The 22,612-nt window shown below is 43.3% G+C and overlaps 1 protein-coding gene across 1 annotated transcript in view; it reads right to left on the bottom strand.

Annotated features, from left to right (window-relative positions):
• AMOTL1 (angiomotin like 1) overlaps positions 1 to 2,266 on the bottom strand; it is a 133,040-nt gene extending 130,774 nt beyond the window's left edge. Inside the window, exon 1 of the mRNA XM_030883738.2 lies at positions 1,735 to 2,266. Coding sequence (XP_030739598.2) covers positions 1,735 to 1,834 — 100 coding nt within the window. The 5' untranslated portion in view covers positions 1,835 to 2,266. The remainder of the gene's footprint in view (positions 1 to 1,734) is intronic.
• Between the last annotated feature and the right edge of the window lie 20,346 nt (positions 2,267 to 22,612).

Here is a 22,612-nt window from a genome sequence, read left to right as displayed (position 1 = left end):
AAACAGCATGGCACCCGAATGTAAATAATAAATACCCGATAGCTATGGGCCTCCTTTGGCTTACCGTCTCAGGAGGCTGGAACTGGATGATGCCTAGAGGCCACCTGGCACAACCCCAGCTTTTCAAAGATGAGAAAACAGACTGGTTAACGTATCTGCTGAGGAAGGTGAAGCACCCAGAACCCTGGTCTCAAACTCTGACTTGTGTTTTATATTCTCAATCATCCTGCCATCCCAGAGCCCAGGAGGGACCAGGATTCCTATAACACTCTCATCTCCTCTTGAGAAACTGGGCTTTTCCCACAGAAGGGCTGAAGAGAAAAAAGGTTACTTTCTGAGTTTTCTACTGCTAATCTGAAGGGCTCTCCCTACTGATCAGCACCTCAGCTGGGCCGTCCAGTCTGCTGGGGGTGGGGGGTGGGGTGGGGGGAAGAGATGAAAACCAAAAAGGGTCCATCACCTGGGCCTTTCTGGTACATAAACCATTCTGTGAATGCAATGGTACCAATTCTGGTGTCATTAATACACAATTCAACACATGTGGAGCAGATCACCAAGAATCTGCCCGCTTAATAAACTGCTCCATGCAAAGCTACGGTTTGTCATTTTCATTTCATGAAAAGACTCACCATGGTGTACCTTTAAAAGCTAGTTTTGCCCATGCATTTAATTTATGATTCCATTTCCAGAGATGTGATTGCCTCACAACTTTTCAGAAACACATCTTCTGAATAAAACAAGGTCCTCTTCCCTGCCTCACAACGCCATCCTTGATCCAGACCTATTTTGGGTACCTGGCTCCTAGAAAAGGATGAAAGTCCTTGCTGCGGTGGAATTTTACTTCAGGTGGTGTGGGACTTGCTGAAGACATACAGCCCAGGAGGAGAGGCTGACCAGACACACGGTACCCAAGGCTGAGAGCCTTAGTGTGGATACAGGGTTTTAAACAGCTGTCATTTCATGGCAGGCAGGCACGCTGGTGATAAAAGAACAGCAAGGACAGACTTGACAGCCCAGATTTTTAGCAGCTTAACTAAACCCTAGAATGAGAAAAACAAAAAACAAAAACCCATCAAAAGCCACCAAGTGAGACTGGGCGGCAGGAACACTTAGAGGGATCCCGACAATGCAAATTTCCTTCTCTTCACAGGAGGAAGTCTGTCTCTGACAAGACCGTCGCGTTCACCCACCACAAATCTACACTTAGAACGACAGGCACAGGAAGATGAAATGCGCTGTTCCCAGACACCTGAAGAAGAAACAAATCAGGGAGGAACGCAGCTCCCAAGTCTTGAAATTTAATTACCAGAACGTTTATGGCCCTGGACTTCATTAAATTCAGGTTAGGAACTAGCCACACGATGTCCTTCTTGGGGCAGGTACTGGCTAGACTGAGCCAGCCCGCACCGCATCGTTCCAGGCAGGATGAGTCAGGCTGCTTGCAGAGGCCCCCAGATCGGGAAGTTTGTTGGGCCGCGCTCCAGGGAGCAGCACCACGGACCTGGACACACACACACACACACACACACGGCACAGCTGACACTTTCCCTGCCACCCCCAAAGCATACGCGCCAGGAAAAGGCCAGTTCTCACCGCGAAGGGAACGTACAGCTGGGGAAGTGTGTTCCCTGACCGTTTCTCTCCACCCCTCTGGCTGATTGGACCCGGGCGCCCCCCAGATTCCCGGTTCTCGGGCTGGATTTCGAGAAGAAAAACCAAAAGGGGCAGACTTACCTAACTCCTCGGGGCTGTAGGGCGCGGATGAGGCTTCTTCCACAAACTCACTGTCTGGAGGAAGAAGAAAAGCAGAAAACAAAAATAGAATCGCAACCATTCAGGGCTAATGGATTAAGCATCAGTTACCGTCGTAGGTCTCTTAGAAAAGCGCGGGTTTCTCTCCCGCAGCGACCGGAATCCGTGAACCGGGGGCCACGCGGGGTCCCAGATGCCCCATCCACTAGGGGTAAGAAATTGTCAAAGAAACTTGGCAGGGGGGGCAGTTCCACCCAGGGACCAAGCGTCTTCCGGGCGCGGACAGGTGCGCGCCAACTTTCCGTGGGTGCGACCCCACGGATCGCCCGGCCGGGCGCGCAGGGCCGCGACCTCATCCTCTGCCCTCAGCCCGCGGGGAGCATCGCGGCGTCCGCTGGGTCTAGCGTCGACGCCTCGGCGCCCAGGAGCCCCAAAGTTTCCTGGTGGGTCCAGCAGACCCGAGAGCGCGCAGCAACGGCGGCGAGCTCCCCGCGCCCACCCCCGCCGCCCGTTGCTAGGCGACCGCGGCCGTTAAGCTCGGCAGCGGCGAGCGCGCTGCCTCCCAATTCCCGGCTGGAGGGTGGCTTCCCCACCCCCACCCTCTTCGACCTTTCATTACAAATTAGAGCATAACCAGTTTTAAAACGATCCCTGCTTTTTTGTACTATGTCTGTACTACTCCGATGCTTGGGAAATCGTTTTTCTGTGCTTTTCATGGGGAGAGGCAGAATTTTCAGAGCTTGAATATTTCTTGCAGCAAGGAAGGAGGAGCTTTCAATACTCCCAACCATCTCCTTGTTTCTGAACCTGAATTCTAACTCCACTCCAAACAATATTTCCTCCTCTTAAGAGACTACGTGGTTCGAGCAAGGAAGGTAATATGTCTCCATTTCACAGGTAGGGAAACTGGGGCTCAGAGGTTGAGTAACTTATGGATGACTGCACAGAACTGTGATGGGTGTCTCTCTCTCTGTGTGTGTGTGTGTGTGTGTGTGTGTGTGTGTGTGTGTGTGTGTGGTGTGTCTGGGGAGAGCAGAGCGGTGCTCCTTCTATTGTCGAGAGGTTTCAAATACAGAATATAGGAACAGAAGTTAGGGTCTGAAAGTCCGAGTTGTAGGTCCTAAAGAAATTCACGTCAGATTGCGGGAATCTCCCTATTTGGGTCAGTGGCCCGAATAACCTATGCAGATGCATTATGTGTTTTCCACCAGGACTGACTGACTGCTTGCCTGGGAGGGCCCTGGGCTATGGGGATGTGCTCTAGAGAGCTGCTGGGAGAAAGCCAGAGGAAGGAAAGAGCAAACATGGAAAATGGTTGTCTCTTCTCCATCCCTGTCCTTGGACACTGATAGTTGGAGAGTCAACAGTCTGGGCAATGTCCTGGGCAATGGCCTTGTATAGTCTCAGACTGATCAGATCACCAGCTGCAGCAGACTGAGGGCTCCCGGATCAGTGCCAAGGTCTTCTCATTCTGTAAACTCTTAGTTATCTCTGGGTTTTCCACTGTCAGTTTACAAATTACCCAAATTACCATGGAGGACAGAAAGAAGCCACTTTGGCCGGAGTGCTCACAGAGGAATGGCTGGGGACCAGGTTGAGACTGTCCTTCTTCCTCACCAAGGTATCCATTCTTCTTCTTCTTCTTTTTGTTTTTTGTTTTTTGTTTTGGCTGCACTGTGTGCAGCCTGCAGGGATTGAACCAGGGCCACAGCAGTGAAAGCCCAGAATCCTAACCACTAGGCCATCAGGGAACTCCCCAAAGTAACCATTCTTGAGCTGCCTAGCCTATCTCTCTATCTTCTTCTTCCCGCCCCCCCAACCCGTGACAATCTGAGCTCTCAAATCCGAGAAGTGAATGTGCTTGGGTGAATGTTTGCACGCATCAATCCATCCCCTCCCACCTCCTAGAAACCTCTATTTGCCCTCAGGAATTCACGGTTCACCACAATCCCCAATATCTTCAGCCTCTTCTCTGAATGTTTCTTTCAATTCCTTACTCTGATGGAAACCTGACTCTCCTTGAAAATAAGAGACCACATGGCCCACCACCCCTACTCCCTGCAGCCATTGTGTTATTCTACCTCATTCCTTGAAGATATTGGCATCTGGATCCCTGTCACTTCCCCCAACACCATCCCCATGATAATTCTTATTTCCAATTCTACCTAATGGATTCTTCTCATACGCTGGTCTCTCAACTCTTCAACTTCCTCTCCCTTCCTGGACCTCCAACTATCCCAGCTCCCTGCTCTCAGAGTGACACCAACTGTAGTCTCAACGCCAAGCATCCCACTCTCCAACCACCACCTCCTATCTTTGCAGCTTATTCTTTCTGTTATCCTAACCCAATGTCTCCTTGACCCCCAACAGCTCCTATAATTTACTTATCCCATGATCTTTTCTCTGTTCCTCACTCTCCTCTTGACCTTCCTTCCTCTTTTAACCACCCTAGTCTCTATGTTTATTATTATCATTTCTCTCTTACATACACCTTCAAATCCATCTCTCCCTCTCTACCCCTCTCTCTCTTTCTCCTTCTCCCCGCCCCCCATATTAAGTCCTTGGGAAAACCATAACCCTGATAGAATCTAATTCTTCATCTTCTGTCTGCCAGCACCCAGTGAAACATCATTGGAGAAACATACCATCATGCTGACTGGTCTTATTTTCAATTTGTAACCACTAACCTCAAGTGGATACTAGCGCAGCCCAGGACTGGCCTTGACATTGCCAAATTCCAACGGTCATTCTTGGTCCGAATAGGAGCTTTTGACCCCTGAATCCATAAGTGGGTGAGCTCAGATGGACTGTCTGCAGGACCAGTCTCCTCAATTTCCCCATCATATCGGGAGGCAACTAGTCTTTGTATTCCAAGAGAGACAGTCTACAGAGGGCTTTGGGGTCAGCCAGACCTTGGTTCTAATACCAGCTCCACTATTAACTAATAGTTTAATATCTGCTAACCTTAGTTTTCTGTAAAAATGGAGATAATAATCATATCTAACCCATAAGGTTGTAGTGAGAATGCAATAAACTACAGCATTTAGAGAGACTATCACATTGTGAAAATCAAGTAAATGTTAGTTATTATTAGAGGCATGCTCCTTTACAGCTGAGAAAAAATGGGCTCTTTTCTCTCCTTTAGCAATTTGAGTTACCGAAAGGAATCACTAACCACAGATTATGCTTCAAATTAAAGGCTGTGTACATTGCCCCATCTTTTAGTTTGCTTTCTAAGAGGTGCCTTAAAAGTTGGTTATGTGGAGTTGGGACCAGGCATTCCCACCTAGGAAGAGCATTACTCATATTCTACCAGGTCATTAGGTTTTGGAGCCTGCCACACTGTTCTAACTCACCATGGATTCCCCTTCAACTTGTTCCTATAAATGGATGGCTCGTAAGCCAAGATCTTTTCTTACAGCACTTTAGTTATTTAAATTTCCTAATCAACTGAAGGTTCATGAGAAAATATTTTTCTTGTTTCAATATCTGTTGTTGACAATTTTTCTAAGCTATATGATTCCAATTTTCTCTCTTAGGAAGCAGAGCAGAGCAAACAATAATGTTTCTTGTTAAGCAAACAATATTTATGGGGAATAGACCGTGCTTCCAGGATGGTGCTAGGCAATGCAGATACAAAAGTGCTCGGAACAGGTTCCTGCCCTCATGTTGTTCACCTTCTAATAGGTTCAGAGGACCTGACTAAACCTCAGGCAATGTCCAAAGTGCTTACCCACGCTTGACTTTCATAGGCCTCTTATAAAGAAATGATTCTGCTGGAGGGTCACCGAGTTATAAAGGACAGTGCACAATCTTATAGGTTGAAATAGTGCTGTCAAATTATTAGGGGAGAAATCACAGGGGTGTTACTAGATCTCTCAAAGCCTCAGTTTCCTGATAATAATACTTATCTCATTGTATTGTCAGGAGAAGCCAAACAGGAAAAGTGTGAGACAGACCAAGCATGGTGCCTTTCTCTCCCACATAGAAGGCTTAGGCATGCGGAGTCCCCTCTTTTTTTTTTTTTTTAATAAATTCATTTATTTTATTTATTTATTTTTGGCTGCATTGGGTCTTCGTTGCTGCGCGCGGGACTTCTCTAGTTGCGGCGAGTGGGGGCTACTCTTCGTTGCAGTGCACAGGCTTCTCATTGCGGTGGCTTCTCTATTTGCGGAGCGTGGGCTCTAGGCACGTGGGCTTCAGTAGTTGCAGCACGTGGGCTCAGTAGTTGTGGCTTGTGGGCTCTAGAGCACAGGCTCAGTAGTTGGGGCGCACAGGCTTAGTTGCTCCGCGGCATGTGGGATCTTCCCAGAGCAGGGCTCGGACCCGTGTCTCCTGCATGGGTAGGTGGATTCTTAACCACTGCGCCACCAGGGAAGTCCCTGGAGTCCCCTTTTTTGACCGTCCTTGGAGGAGAATGGGCTTCCTGCTGCCGTGACCACTGAAGACAGGGAAGGAGTCTGATCCTACTTCTAGGGCAGCATTTATTAGAATGTGGGACAGGTGGGGAGAAAGCAGCAAGAAGGAAGCGTTTCTGGGGCTCAGGTTTTCCATAGAAACAGAGTACACAGGGGGCTGATGTCTGATATCCACTCTAGCTGTTACCCACTACATCGTGAGTTGAACAGACTTTGGGGAGCTAGACAGGGAACCCAGCCCCTAGCTTTAATATTTCTTTATATATATAAAGTTAATAATATATTATTCATCAATATTAATAATCTTATATAATATTATATATAATTCTAAATGTTTTAAATTAATTTTTATTATATAAGCAAATAATATATATTCAAGGTGAAGGAAAAAACATTTAATACCCATGGGTATAAACTGAAAAATGGAAGTCCTCTCTCCTGTCCTATCACAGTCTCCATCCCCAAACTGAAGCACTTATCCACACCTTCCTGTGTTCCCTGATAAAGATTATTTTTTAGGCATATTCAAACATGTTTATGAACTGTTGAAACAAGTTGGATATCATATTATGGCTTCTAAATGAAAGACAATATATTTCTAAATGAGATTTTGGTCCAACCCCAGTCATAAACTAAGGTGTGACTGTTTTCTGGTTAGTAGGGCAAGAAAGTTTATAAAAAATCATAGGAAAAAAGTTTTATCAACTATTACAAAACAGTAAAATCCTGAACAAAATTTAGGCATTTAAAGAGTTATACTTCAGCTATCTGGAAAACTCACTTAATCATAACCCTCATTCCTCTGTAAATGAAGTATGCTCACATAGCCACGTTGAACATAACTCTAGGATCAAAGGAATTCTTCGATCCATTTCTAGAGCTAAAAGCACACTCCAAATGCTTTTCAAGTGGCTAGCAGAGGGGTTTCTAGCAAAACAGCCATCGCTAATATCCTGCTTAGTGTGCAGGACGGCAGCTATGGACCAGGACCATGCCCCACAGGAGTCTGGGCGTGCCATCAGCCCCTGGCTGGCCTCTGCTGCAACGGTGGCAGTGCCTACCTCGACTGCAGGTTCTGCTTGGAGGAAAGGCCACGGAGAGGGCAGGCTTATATGGGCTGCTTTGACCCTGGAGGCCTCCAGGGGCTACAGCCCCTTGGTCAGTGGAGAAAAGGAGGAGATGGGGTCTCAAACAGATGTGGCTTCTTCCCCCAAGAGATGGGTGAAGGCTAGATGCCACATGGGGAGAAGTTTTTTTTTCAGCCAAGGGATGTCATCAATTCCTTTACAAGAAGAAGCTGCACGGATGCCATAATAACAAGTTAGAATGGTAGCCAGAGGCCACTCGGATCTGTGCACAGCCTTCCCAACACCTACCCCGGGAGGTCACCAATCTCAAGCATGAAAGACAGGAGGAAGCGAGCTAAGCCTTACCTCTGCCTCCCTCTCTACCCTGGCATCGCCCTTTGCTCACCTGCTCTGCAGGTAGTCTTCCATCTCCTGGAGGCCCTCTGCTAGTTACCAGCAGAACAGAGTGGAGAAGCAATGCTTGCCCCCGCTCCCCTCCTCACCCTGGGGAGCATGGGCAGGACAGATTTAGGAGGGAAGAGTGGGTCTGTGTCTGCTCTAAGAAAGGCATGACTCTCTCCTGTTATCCTGTCCCTTATCTGCATCCTCTCAGGACGAGCCAACAGAGGACAGCAGGAAAATATATGCACCCACCCATACAGTTTCATCAAAGAGAATTTTGCATTTACTGGTCTCAGCATTAGCTCCAGGGCTGAATTGGCCCAAAGGACATCTCATCTTCTCCTAGGGTTTAATATTCTTTTATTTTAGTACAACCCCACTTTTTATATAATCCTTGATGAAAGGGAGAAAGAAAATGTAGTTGCTTTGTTTCCCTTAAATGAAAATCAAGTCTCAGATAACTGCTCTAAGCGTTTGATAACATCCAGAAAAAAGAAATGGGCTCTATAGGAAGAATAGTTCACTATATCTCACCTGAAAAACAAATCATTACTTTTAGCAGAAACAATACAAGCCCAGAGATGATATGATATTAAGTCTGACAGGAAGCCAAGGATTCATTTTGGTAAAAATGCTAAATATAGTCTCTGAAAAATTCAAATACCATGAAGTAGATGCTACTAATAAAAGCAAGACATTTTATGAAATATATAAACAACTTGGATCTCTCCAGACCCCTGCAACCAGGATTCCTTTTACCAACTATGGAATAGAGATGAAGATTTAAAAGATGCCCCACTCAACATCATATCAGAGGAAATAAACTCTGGCTGAGCCAAGAAGCAACTAGAAGGTGTATGTGGCCATGAATCAGAATAAACCATTCCAAAAATACACAAAGAAAAAGGTCCCTGCAGAGGAAAATCATACATTTCCAGCTCACACTCAGTTGGATCTACTGAGTGAAATCAGACAAAATACCCTGTGTTAAGATTAAGGGTAAAAACATTTGCTGCCATTGAAATCTATGACTACATCATTACAAGGGACATCCATAGGACGGATCTGAGTTTCTGCTGAGATGCAGAGACCATCCTGATCTCCCATTTTCCACCCCAGTATCCTGGACAGAGGCCTGAGAGGGAATCGCTTCTTTCAGACGCTGCAAATAGAGTCTACCTGGTGCACAAGAGTCTCTCTTTTTCCACATTAAAATGGTTTTTCCAAGAAGCTATGGCCTTAGCAGTCAGCCTACCGTCGGTGCCGGCAGGAGAATCAGAGGCCTGAGTTCTGGCCTTAGTTTTGCCACTAATCTTTGACAAGTCTCCAAACCTGCCTAGCCTGTATCTCCTCTGTAAAAAGAAATGACCTTTATGAAACGTGTTAAAACGAATGCTAATAGGAGACCGTGGATACCAGATTCTGTTGTATTAATCTTTTTACCACCCTGTATGCAAGAGAAATAGACACAAAGCTCAACTTTACCCCAATATAAAATTTAAAGAAAAAAAGAAATAGACACAAAGGATCAAGCTTCATGGAAAGGTGGAGATGCCCTTTGAAGCTGATGGAGAAGTGAAATGGACAGAGCAGAGCTCTGGGGAATGAAGGCCTGAGTGTGAATGTGAGCTCTGCTGGTGTTTGCTATATGAGTCTTATGGTGCCTTAGTTATCATGCCTTCCCAAGCTTCAGTTTCCTCATCTGAAAAATGGGGATAATAATACCTACTTGAAGAGATTTCAATGAGGATTTGAATAAAATGAAATAATGCCCACAGCAGTGCTTGGCACCCAGACCACACTCAGAAAAATTTCCTTCCTTCCTTCCTGACATGTTAAAACTCTCCCTGACCTTGAGAGGGACCAGGAGGGAAATCCGCTCCTTCCTGTTTTTATAACCAGGATGGGAACAGCAGCACTGAATTTCTAGACACACCTGGCCCCTACTGCCAGGTTAATGTTTCCCACACTTCCTTACTCTTCCCTAATGAGGAGCTTAAGCAGACTGGGTGCCCTGGGAAGAGTGAATGGCAGCAGGATACCCAAACAGCTGAGCGAGCACATCTATAACACAAAGAAGTGTTTTATAGATTCACTGAGAAGGGCTATGTAGGCCTCCCCTCCTGCACAAATCCCCACACGTGTGATGTGGCAGCTGGCAAATCAAAGGAGCAGCCAAAGGAGCTTACACTGCGCCAATCAGAACCAGGGCTCTGGCCCCCTTTTGCTTTGTGTGTCAGGCACTGCATATGATTTCATTTGGAAAATGTGTTCCAAGCCTTTAAAATAAGTTTACATAACCACCGGCCCACGTCCTTGAGGGTATTTTAAGAGTGTAGGAAGCGGGAGTGGCAGAGGGACTTTCCTGCAGAAATTCTGTATCACCCTCAGACATCCTGGGTTCTCCCCAGCCAGCTTCCTGGAGGCTGACCCACCCTCATGGCAGCCCGAGATGCTCTGAGGATACCGCAAAGGCAGATGTTGCGTGGATCTGGCCCTGTCTCAAGGCCCATGACTCACCAGGATGACTGAGCCTCCCTAGTAGATAATGCAGTTCTCGGAGGACTCCAGAAAGCCAAGAAAACACCTCAAGGCCTGGACACTTCCAGGACTTTCCCTGGTACCTCACTAGAAATGTAAACCCCATTAGCCCACGGTGGGCCTCAGAGATGGAGCAGATGGGACCGGCCAGTGTTGGGAAACAGGGCATGTGGGGTAGGGAATGGAGGAAAGATGCTCTGAAGCAGGTGGGTCAAGGCCTTGGCAATGCGTTAGCTGAGGCGGCCGTCAGAGGGTCTTGGATGATAATCCACACTTTGTGACAGAACTGCTGATGTTTTGGCCCAGCTCAGAGCTAGTGCTCTTTCCTACCGTGACAATTAAGTAAGCAATAAAAAATCTGTAACTGGGCCACCAGAGCCTTTAACTGAGAAGGCAGAGTAGCGAGGGTTGGAGGCTGAGTTGTGGAGCAATAGCTTGGCGCAGCTTGGCGTTAGGCAGGCCTCGGTTCAAATCCCCACTCTGCCAGTGACCTTGAGAAAGTTTCTCAGTCTCTTCAGGCTCGGGTGTTTTCATTCATAAAAGGAGAATAAGGTTGTTGTGAGAATGAATGGCGACAGTCTATATCTATACAAAAAAGGCCCTTTGGGATTGACGTATACCCACTACTCTATTTACAAGAGATAACCAACAAGGTCCTAACGTATAGCACAGGGAGCTCTGCTTAATATTCTGTAATAACCTAAATGGGAAAAGAATTTCAGAAAGAAGGGATATATGTTCATGTATAACTGAATCACTTTGCTGTACCCCTGAAACTAACACAACACTGTAAATCAACTATAGTCCAATATAAAATAAAAAAATTTTTAAAAAAGACTATCTTTCAAAAATAAAGGTGAAAAATGTTACCATACATACTTAGGTAGAATTCAGAGTTTTACCATTATTTTTTTAAAAACAAAAAATAAAAATTAAATAGACATTTTAACAAAAAATATATTTTAAAAACTAGGGGGAAAAGGGCATAGCATCATGTCTGGTGTAACGTATCTACCTAATAAATGATTGCAAATATGCTTTTGTAATTCGTCCAATTCTGACTTAGGTCCGGCACAGCAGAGCTCTCATTTTGTTTCTAGTGCGAGTTTTCTCATCTCATTTCAACATTTCACCATGTTTCCATTTTGCCACCCTGCCTAGTCCTCTTAGGACCTACATCCTTTCCCTGAACCGCAGCCTAGGCCTCTGAGAACCACCCTAATCCAGCTGCTCACAAGGACTTTCACATTTTAGCCACATTGATTCACTGTGACAGCGCTTCACCCACATATGGCAATACAACCATACTCTGTCTTGGACACCTCCATCATCACATACTGATTGTCTGAACTGGGGCCAGATATCATGGTATCTGTTGCCCATCCGCCCCAGAAGCTCATCACTTACCCAAGAGTAGTGCTTCCCTATTAGGTAGATCCAGACACAGGTCTGGTTCCCCTTCCTATGAGCCAGCCATACCTCCAAAGATTGTAGATACATGATGTGGTGAACTCAAGGAGGTGTGTGATAATGCTTGGAGCTGGTCACAGTAGAATTTCTAGCCCCACCCCTTTGTCACAGTGATCCCTAGGGCTTCTTTCTGCTCTAAAATTGTGTGATGGATGACTCTATTGCCTAGGTTACAAAAGCACCAGCGGACAAACCACACCTACTTAATTCCCTCCTCTCTCATCCAGCACTGAGGATGGACCACTCATTCAGATCAGGGTGGGGGTGGGTAGGTGACAGCAGCAGGAAGAGATCCCAGAATAGATGACTTAAGCTGGAACTTCAAAGATGAGCAGGAGCTGGCCAAGTAGAAGGCACATAGTAATGACAGCCTCCACAGAGGCGCACAGGTGTGTGAGAGCATGATGCATTCAAGGATCCAGGGGGAGGTCGATATAGTGATGAGAAAGGGGTTTGCTTTTAGTGAGGGGCAGCAGGAGATGAGTCTAGAGAGGCAGGCAGGGGTCAGATCAGGAAAGGAAGGCTGCATGTTGAGCTGAGGAAGTTCAACTTTATTCCATGGGCTGGGCTGTGAGGAGACACTGGCTTAAGGACCTCTAAAAGTGACTAGGGTGGCAATGCGACAGGGCACAGGAGTGAACAGCTATTGGTTTTTGTCTGGGCCGCATCCAAGTGTCCTCTCTTAGAGTATCAAGCTTCCCTTCGGGGAATCTCCCATTGTGTGCAGTTGTCTTGGTTGGAAGATGTACCCTGATGCAGTGCAGAAGTTCGGTAAATGTTTATTGCTGTATAAGTTACCCCATTTTAGAGATGGGACACAGTAGAGAGTGTAGTCTGGTGATCTCCGTGTCTATCTTACTCTTTTTTTTGTATTCCCAGTGCTTGACACATAGTAGGTGCTCAATAGTTATTGAGTGAATGAATAAACAACAACAAATGGGAGGCATACCCTCTCTAAAAGCATCATGTGAATGCGTTAACTTTAGTGGCCTTTGCTCTCCCATCCATACAATGACTCCTACTGCCCAAGTGGATCTCCATTAGATCTGGGGGATGGGGGATGGGGCAGACTCTTAGACCTGAAAGAGGACCACTGCTCTGTGTCAGGGTTGTGACTCTTACACTTGGATGCCCCACGCCAGGACAGTAAACAACATCCCCATCAATTAATGCTGAGTTGCATTAATCAGATGCTAGGACACAGAACCAGAAGGAAGGTGAACTGACCTAGACTGTTTATACCAGTTGCATTATCTTCAACTTTAATCTTTGCAGGGCTGTGGAGAGGAGAGAAGAGGGGAGGAGGGGGGAGATGGGCAAGAAAATAGTGCCTGACACATGTTAGGGGTTCAAAGATATGTGACTAACTTCCCACCTAGCTAGGGTAAGGTCTCAGTCAATGACAGCTTACATTACTCAGTGCTGCTTATCACGATCCTACAAGTAGGCATTCTTACTCTCATGTTAGAGCTGAGGAAACGATCGATTTTCTTAAGGCCACATAGCTTATAAGAAGTAAATTCCACATCTGAACCCAGGTCTGTCTGACACCAAAGTCCATGCCCTCTCCCCTCCACCCGACTGCTTCTGTGAAAAGGCAAACAGCACTGGGCACGTACAGAGCACAGCTGGGTTGACACAATGGGTGCAGGAGTTGAAGAGGACCGCGTGTATCAGGGACAGCAAAAGCAGCCATACCCCCTCTGGTGTTGGCAAAATGATGAATTCCAGCATGAGACAGCCAGGTTCCTTCCTCCAAAGGCCATGTTTCACTGAGGTCCATGCTTGCAGCAAGTCTCTTGTATGTGCAGCTCTCTGATCAAAGGGAATCTCCTGAAATAAATAATGAGCATGAAAAAATGGAGATAAATGACTACTGATGCTCTCCTGGAAAGGGGACACTTTCTTGAAGGAAAGTGGTTAGTTTCTAGTTTATTATGTTTCTTTAGCATGCAAAGACTGTTGTCAATATTCGGGCATTCCAAGACATGGAAACAACCGAAATGTCCATTGATGGGTGAACGGATAAAGAAGATGTGGTACACGTATATACAATGGAAGACTACTCAGCCATAAAAAAAGAATGAAATAATGCCATTTATAGCAACATGGATGCAATTAGAGATTATCATACTAAGTGAAGTAAGTCAGGAAGAGAAAGACAAATACCATATGATATCACATATATGTGGAATCTAAAAAATGACACAAATGAACGTATCTACAAAGCAGAAACAGACTCACAGACATAGAGAACAGAGCTGTGGTTGCCCAGGGTGTGGGGATGGACTGGGAATTTGGGGTTAGTCGATGCAAACTATTACATATAGAATATAAAATAGATAAACAACAAGGTCCTACAGTATAGCACAGGGAACTATATTCAATCTCCTGGGATAAACCATAATAGAAAAGAGTATTTTAAAATGTATATATATGTGTAACTGAGTCACTTTGCTGTATAGCAGAAATTAACACAACATTGTAAATCAACTATACTTCAATAAAAAATGAAAGATTCAGGCATGGTCTGAGTGTGAGATCTTCCGACAAGGCTGGCTATTCAGGTCTACACACCATGACCCCCCTCTTCATTCAGTTAACAAATGTTTATGGAGCAACTATTGCAGGCCAGGCTTTGAGCAAGGAACTTACTGTGTATAGTTCTGCATGCTTTATAGAATCCTAGAATTTCAGGGTAGGGTATCAATTTCATAAAAAAATAAATAGCTATATATTTATATATAGGCCTAAAAAACAGACTGGAAAAATTGAACTAAAATTTTGAGGTAGTTCCCATTGTATTGGAAATATGAATTATTTTTATTTTCTTTACAACTTTCTGCATTTTCCATAATAAATATGCATTACTTTTATAATCTGAAAAAAGTATATAATACATTTTAAGGAAAATCCCAGGGCTGAGAAGGACCATGAAGACCAATTTTCCACTTCCTCTTGAAAACCATGATAGAAAGTCCATGTCAGCAGGATTCTCGTTTTTCCATAAAAAGGACGCCTCACTGGCTGCCTCCAAGAAGTCCAGCCTGGGAATCTCTACCTGTAAACTGTATCTGGGAAGATTACAACTCATGGCCAAACTTCTGCCTACATTACAAAGAGACTTCATAACCCTTCATAATGCATAACAGGTCCTCCAAAGGATGTGGCTGAATAACTGAACATGATTGATTGACCTAATCTGTGAATGCAGCCAGAGGGACATCCAGCAGGGGAGAAATCCTATCAGCCTAATTATGATGGGCATCCAGTTATCAATGGTTGTAATCAGAGCAGCTGGCTTGATTTCGTCTCAAGAATGCTGTTCGCTCTGCATGTTCCTGCACTGCCCGTCCAACTGTAGACAAGGCAGTGTACTGCACTTTATTGGGTCCCGGCTCACTAGGGATTTGTGTTCAAGGCAAGCACCCAAAACTTTTAGAGGGGAATTCTGGACCAGAATGGGTATAAGCACAATGCCATAGGGAAAACACTGGACTTAACAATAAATCCAGATTTCAGCCCTGACTCTTGCACTAACTGGGTGACTTAGGGCAAACACATTTATGCTCTCAGGGCTTAATTTCCTCAACTTCAAATGAAGGAATTAGGACTAGATGATGTCAAAGATCTGTACAGTCTTCCAGGACTTACAGTCTATAATAATATGTTTCTACATACAAAGATGACCTATCCAACCACATTAGTAGGCCAAGAAAGCTGTGTTATTTGTCCATTAGCAGATTGAGACATCAGCCTCAGCATGGGAGAGGTGGCTGATTGAGGCTAGAGGTAGTCTGCAATTGGAATAAGACATGTTCTCTGTGCAGAACTAAAAACATGTCTGGAATAGAAATCCAAACCTGGGCCATGATCTTACTGCTATCATCATTTAATCAAATGAACTAAATAGTCAACATCTTATATCTTTACCAATTATGAAATAATAACAATAATACTACATCCTTAAAAAGCAACATTTATTTACCATACACTGGTCACTCAAACCATTTTATTAATCCTTGCAGTACCCTTGAGAAGTGAGTTGGAGATTCTAGTAACTTTATTTGACAAAAATAGAGCTTTACTGCTACAGTAATCAAGACAATATGGTACTGGCACAAAAACAGAAATATAGATCAATGGAACAGGATAGAAAGCCCAGAGATAAACCCATGTACCTATGGTCACCTGATCTATGACAAAGGAGGCAAGGATATACAATGGAGGAAAAGACAGTCTCTTCAATAAGTGGTGCTGGAAAAACTGGACAGCTACATGTAAAAGAATGAAATTAGAACACTCCCTAACACTATACACAGAAATAAACTCAAAATGGATTAGAGACCTAAATGTAAGACTGGACACTATAAAACTCTTAGAGGAAAACATAGGAAGAACACTCTTTGACATAAATCACAGCAAGATCTTTTTTGATCCACCTCCTAGAGTAATGGAAATAAAAACAAAAATAAACAAATGGGACCTAATGAAACTTCAAAGCATTTGCAAACAAAGGAAACCATAAACAAGATGAAAAGCCAACCCTCAGAATGGGAGAAATTATTTGCAAATGAATCAATGGACAAAAGATTAATCTCCAAAATATATAAACAGTTCATGCAGCTCAATATTAAAAAAACAAACAACCCAATCCAAAAATGGACAGAAGACCTAAATAGACATTTCTCCAAAGAAGACATTCATATGGCCAAGAGACACATGAAAAGCTGCTCCACATCACTAATTATTAGAGAAATGCAAATCAAAACTACAATGAGCTATCACCTCACCCCAGTCAGAATGGCCATCATCAGAAAATCTATAAACAACAAATGCTGGAGAGGGTGTGGAGAAAAGGGAACCCTCTTGCACTGTTGGTGGGAATGTAATTCAGCCACTACGGAGAACAGTATGGAGGTTCCTTAAAAAACTAAAAATAGAACTACCATATGACCCAGAAATCCCACTACTGGGCATATACCCAGAGAAAACCATAGTTCAAAACCACACATGCACCCCAGTGTTCATTGCAGCACTATTTACAATAGCCAGGTCATGGAAGCAACCTAAATGCCCATTGACAGATGAATGGATAAAGAAGATGTGGTACATATATACAATGGAGTATTACTCAGCCATAAGAAGCAACGAAATTGGGTCTTTTGTAGAGACGTGGATGGACCTAGAGACTGTCATACAAGAGTGAAGTAAGAAAGAGAAAAACAAATCGTATATTAACGCATATATGTGGAATCTAGAAAAATGGTACAGATGAACCAGTTTGCAAGGCAGAAATAGAGACACAGATGTAGAGAACAAGTGTATGAACACCAAGAGGGGAAAGGGGGTGGGGTGGGATGAACTGGGAGATTGAGGTTGACATAAATATGCTAATGTGTATAAAATAGATAACTAATAAAAATCTGCTGTATAAAAATAAGTAAATTAAATTAATTTTTTTAAAAAATAGAGCTTTACTTAATCATTGGAGAAGAGAGTGGTTTTCAAAGTAGATTCTCCATCCCACTTGGCCCAGTGGTCTTGACACTCACTGGCCCCCAGGAAACAGATTCACAACGTGATATCTTCTAGATGTGTGAGGTTAGGCCCTCACACCCATACATTTTATTTTATTAAGCTGAACTACATAGGTTCATGTTGAGTGTTTTATTGACTTCTACTCAAAAACCCTGCTGGTTTCAATTCAACCCTCTGATGCTTGAATTTCACACCTCGGCTTGGGAAAGTCAAGCACAAAATGTGAAATGAATTGCATCAAACACAAGTATTTCAAGGAAGACTGATCAATCACATCTGTTACTGAAACTCTAATACCATCACATCAGTCACAAGAAGCCCCAGAGTGGCTCATGAAACTCTGGAGGCTAGAAAATATTTTCCAGACTTCTGGCCATATAAAACAACTTATTCAGAGTTTTCTATAAAATTTTAACCTCTATCCAAGTCAAAATTCTATCAAAGACTAAGTCCATGAAAAAGAAAATAAAAGGCAAAAAGAAAATTATGCAGCCATAGGAATAAGAAGTGAGGAAATAGTTTTGTCTAAAATAGCACATGGCAGCTCAAACAATAATATATACAATAAGGTGGGGTTGATGGAATGAGTGGGAAAGTCTACTGAAAACTTAATAGTTGTAACTCTGACTTTGAGAAGCATTTTTTCAAAGAGATATTTATAGTCCATGTTTATTGATGTATTATTCACGATAGCCAAGATATGGAAACAACCTAAGTGTCTTGTCACTGGATGAATAGATAAAGATGTGGAATATATATATACAATGGAATATTATTCAGCCATGAGAAAGAAAGATATCCTGCCATTTACAACAACATGGATGAACCTGGAGGGCATTATGCTAAGTGAAATAAGCCAGACAGGAAAAGACAAATACTGCATGGTATCATGTACATGTGAAATCTAAAAAGAAAAGAAAAGTGGAGCTAATAGAAATAGAGAGTAGAAAAGTGGTTGCCAAGGGAAAGGTTAGTATAAGGGTAGAAACATTCAACTCTAAGATGAACAAGGTCTGAAGATCTAATGTATAACACAGTGACCAGAGTTGATATCACTGTGCTGTATAATAGAAACTTTTTAAAAGAGTGTAATTTAAATGTTCTCACAAAAAGAAAAAAAAGATAAATATGTGAGATGATGGATGTATTAACTAGATGGGAGAATCATTTCACAATGTATATGTATATCAAATCATCATGATGTACACTTTAAATATCTGACAATGTTATTTGTCAATTACACCTCAATAAAACTGAAAAAAAAAATAAATAGCAAAAAAAAAAAAAAGTGGAGTGGGGAGAGAGAGAAAGAGAAGAACTAAGCCACCTGCAGAGTGGGACACTGGGATCTATGGAATACTGGCATAATATGAACACATAATTGATATTTAACAAGTACTGGTTGATTGAATGAATGAATAAATGATAATGGCCAGTGTGGGTAAGGACCCTAGTCAGCTATTACATCCCATTAAGCTCCCAAAGGAGACCTGTCTACCCTAAGAGAGAGTATGAGGCCAGATGGACCTTTGGACTTAAGGAGTTTAGCCTTTGGTCTCCCTGACCACCAGAACTCTTTTGGGATCCACCTCTAGAGCTGCCTAAGCCAGAAACTGTTTATCTTTTTTTTTCTTTTTTCTGGGCGTGCCATGCAGTTTGTGGGATCTTAGTTCCCCAACCAGGGATTGAATTCGGGCCCTAGCAGTGAAATCACTGAGTTCCAGCCACTGGACTGCCAGGGAATTCCCTGGTCATCCTTGATTAACTGATTACATCTCACATCAAATCAATCACCAAGCTTTGTCCAGTTTAACTTTCAAATGTCTCAAGGATGCAACTCCCCTCTGCTTTCATTGTCTCATCTTTAGCTCAGCCACCATCCCTTCACACTGAGACACGGCAATGACTTCAGTGGGTCCTGGTCTTTCTTACTTCCAACCCTTTCTCCACACTTTGTTGTAATATTTTTAAAACACAAATTTGATCATGTCACTCCTTGATCAAAATACTCCAATGGTTCATTATTCCCAGGAGAAAGTCTGGACCACTTAACATGGCATAGAAGGCCCAACTATTGCAAAGTATTTGCAGTCCCTGAATTAGCTCCCCTCTTGGTCTTTTGGATATTCAGCCATTCCCGGAGCTGGAGCAGGAGTGTTCTTCCTGCCTCACCTTGCAAAATACAACTTATCCTTCACATCTCAGATCTGGTTACGTGTCCCCCTAGACTGTCCTGTTCTTGCTTCATTACAGCATGTATCACCCTGCACTGTAATTATCTGTTAATATGCCTGTAGAGTATAGTTCGTAGTATACGTATGTAAGAGCAGAGATTCTGTTTATTCGTATCCCTAGCATTGGTATAGGGGCTTCTCAAGGTAAGCAAGCACCCAATATGTGTTTGTCGAATGAATGAATATAGTACTGAATGGTGTTGTTTGGCACAAGCATCCCTCAGTTTAACATGTCACTTTGGAAAGTATTCTCTTTGCAACCTCACCCCCCTCCTCTGCTCCTTTGGCAATTTCTCCACCTAAAACCTGTACCCTATCTGCCTCTGTTTCCTGGCCTTATTCTGACCTTCTCATCCGGTCTAACTGGCTGAGATTATCCCATTTATGCTCCCACTTCAGTGTGCATACTGGCTCCTCTGCCCAGCATGCCCCTGAAGCCCCTGCCCATCATATACCTGCCTCCCTCCCCAAGACTGGGATGCAACTACACTTCTGATTATCCACAGGAGATACCTGCCCACCTAATGCAGCCAAGTCATACCTAGACCTCTAAACAATAACCTGCATGGTCATTTCTGGAGTGGGAGTGGGGGGGCTTAATCTGGAAATACAATTCAGAAAAACCCTATCCATACTTTGATTCTGCCTTAACTGCCATAATACAGCTCCATTAGTAGAGAAGAGATGAATTAACTAGAAGTGCCATGCTTAGGGAATCGGATGGCATATTCCATCATCCAGGCACTCAAGCAGCCATGGGTTCTAAAGAATAGGAACACCCTCATAGCAAGCAGGTCCACTTGCTGATATCTTATAGTATAAATCAAGATATGCATGAAAGTATGTATAGATATAAATATATTAAATGAATTCATTCATTCATTTGATAAATATTTACTTGGTGTCTCCTATGTACAAGTCACTGTGCTAAGTGCTTGGGATAGAAAAGGATAAATACAGCCCTTCCTTCAAAGAGTTTTCAACCTTGTAGGGGAGACAAATATATGGACATATTATTACAGAACAATGTACTAAATGCAAGCTTAGAGGCATGCACAAAGTAAACCAAAGATCTGTAAATAATAGAATCTGGAAATTAGATTGGATCTTAGGACCTTTAGTCTAACCCTTGCCTTATGCATGACTCTCCAGTATATGTCTATGCAGTCTGTACTTCAATATCCAGTGAGAAGGACCTCACTTTCTCCCCAGGCAGCCCACTGTATTTGTGAACTCTTCAGTCAAGCAATTCATTTTAAAATTTTCGACAAAATATTGATATTCACCAACAGCCCTCAGTGCTGCTGAGCCATTCTAGAGGCTCCTGCCCCTTGTTCTGTTCTTCAAAGGCTGCTTGAAGGTGAGATACTCTTCCAGGAATATCAAGATTTTACCCCAGTTTTAATACTCTCCAAGCAGATCTGGACCTTATTCTTCAGTGAGTCAGGAATCAGAAGGAACGTTCCATCTTGGTTATGAGTAGGGGGTATAAATCTATCTGGTCACAGAAACAAACCAAATGACTAAATTGAAGCACAAGAAGGAAGAGGTCACAAGATGGGATCCTCCTTCTCAACTAGGAATTTCTAGCTAAGATCTCTATTATCTAGGATCTAGGTGTCTTAGTCAAGATGGGGTGCTATGACAAAGTACCACAGACTGTGTGGCTTATAAACAACAGAAATGTATTTCTCACAGTTCTTGAGGCTGGAAGTCTGGGATTAAGGTACCAGCATGGTCAGGTTCTGGAGGGACTCTCTTCCATTTCAGACTACTGACTTATTGTATCCTCACATGGCAGAAGGAGAGCTAGAGAGCTCTCTGTGGGGGTCCCTCTTAAAAGGGCGCTAATCCCATGCATGAGAGCTCCACCCTTATGATCTAAGTTCTTGCCAAAGGCTCCACTTCCTAAGAAAATCACATTGGGGGTTAGGACTTCAACATACGGATTTTAAGGGAACACAAACTTTCAGTCCTTTGCACTAAGTCTAGCCTGGTATCAGCTACCAGAAAAAAGCAATCATCGGAAACCTTGTGGACCACAGTATGATAGAGAGCACTCTCCTCTTGGGCTGCCCCAAGGTTTAGCTCTGATGAGTTTCAACTTCTAAACTTAGAAGGATATTTTCCTTTCAGCTCCAAATAAACCACATATATTAGAGTATACATCTGGGCTCTTAATATTTCAAATGATAAAATTCAACGGCACTTAAAATACAAGACTTTTAAGCTTGTATGGAAGAAAAGAGAGAGTAGAACACTGTAAATATCCACTGTGAAAGATTACATCTCTTTATGTGGATAAAAAGACATGAAATGCTAGAGGCACAGAGTCTTCCTCTGTCTGAAATGGCTGTTTAGAGAGTTGACATGATTCCCCGGGGCTTTGTAGTTGTTTCCACATATTCTTATCAACTTTGTAGAATTGGAAAGTTTGAGTAACTTAAAAACCAGTCTTTCAGATTGGCTTATCCAACTGGGCAGAGTATTTGTGAAGTTCCCGTGGAATTTATTGATGTTAATATTTTAAGTACTCCAATAAATAATCTATGCTACTACTCTCTAAGGAGCTGTGGCAACAAGCATATTTTTAGGAAACTTAATGAAGTTATAAGATGATGAGATCCTTTGCAGAACTCTCAGTGACTCAGGCTTTTCATCTCTAAAGTCAGTCCATTGAGACCAAGTTCAGAAGTTCCCTCCACCATGAAACTTTCCCAAGCAGAGTTATTTCCTTCTCCCTTTGCACTTCTCAGAACTTTTTATAGTCCATTAAGACCACACTTTTCCACTGGATGATAATCTCTTTACAAGACGATTGTCGTCCTCTTTAGAAGGTAGTCTTCTTAGGACAAAATCATATCTTATCCACCCTTTCGTGCCCACTGTTAGCACAATGGCTGGCCAGACTTGGGCTCAGGCAATGCTTGCTAAATGAATGAAACTGACACACCTACAGCTGAGAAACTCAAATGAGTCTGTGCCTGCAAACTCTTCACATAACTCATGTTAAATCAACAAGCATAACACATGATTTGCCACCATATGCTGCCATCCAGGCAGCATAATGCCCAAGGACACCCTGATGAGCAAAGAAAAAGAATAAATATTTTGAGAAAACTGGGTTCTTGCCTGGCTTGTGATTGCTACTCAAATTGTAACCCCAGATGAATCACTTCATCTTGTT

Source organism: Globicephala melas, chromosome 8, assembly GCF_963455315.2.
Source record: "Globicephala melas chromosome 8, mGloMel1.2, whole genome shotgun sequence".
In the NCBI taxonomy this organism is placed as follows: domain Eukaryota; kingdom Metazoa; phylum Chordata; class Mammalia; order Artiodactyla; family Delphinidae; genus Globicephala; species Globicephala melas.
This window is presented reverse-complemented; position numbering and strand designations above follow the sequence as displayed.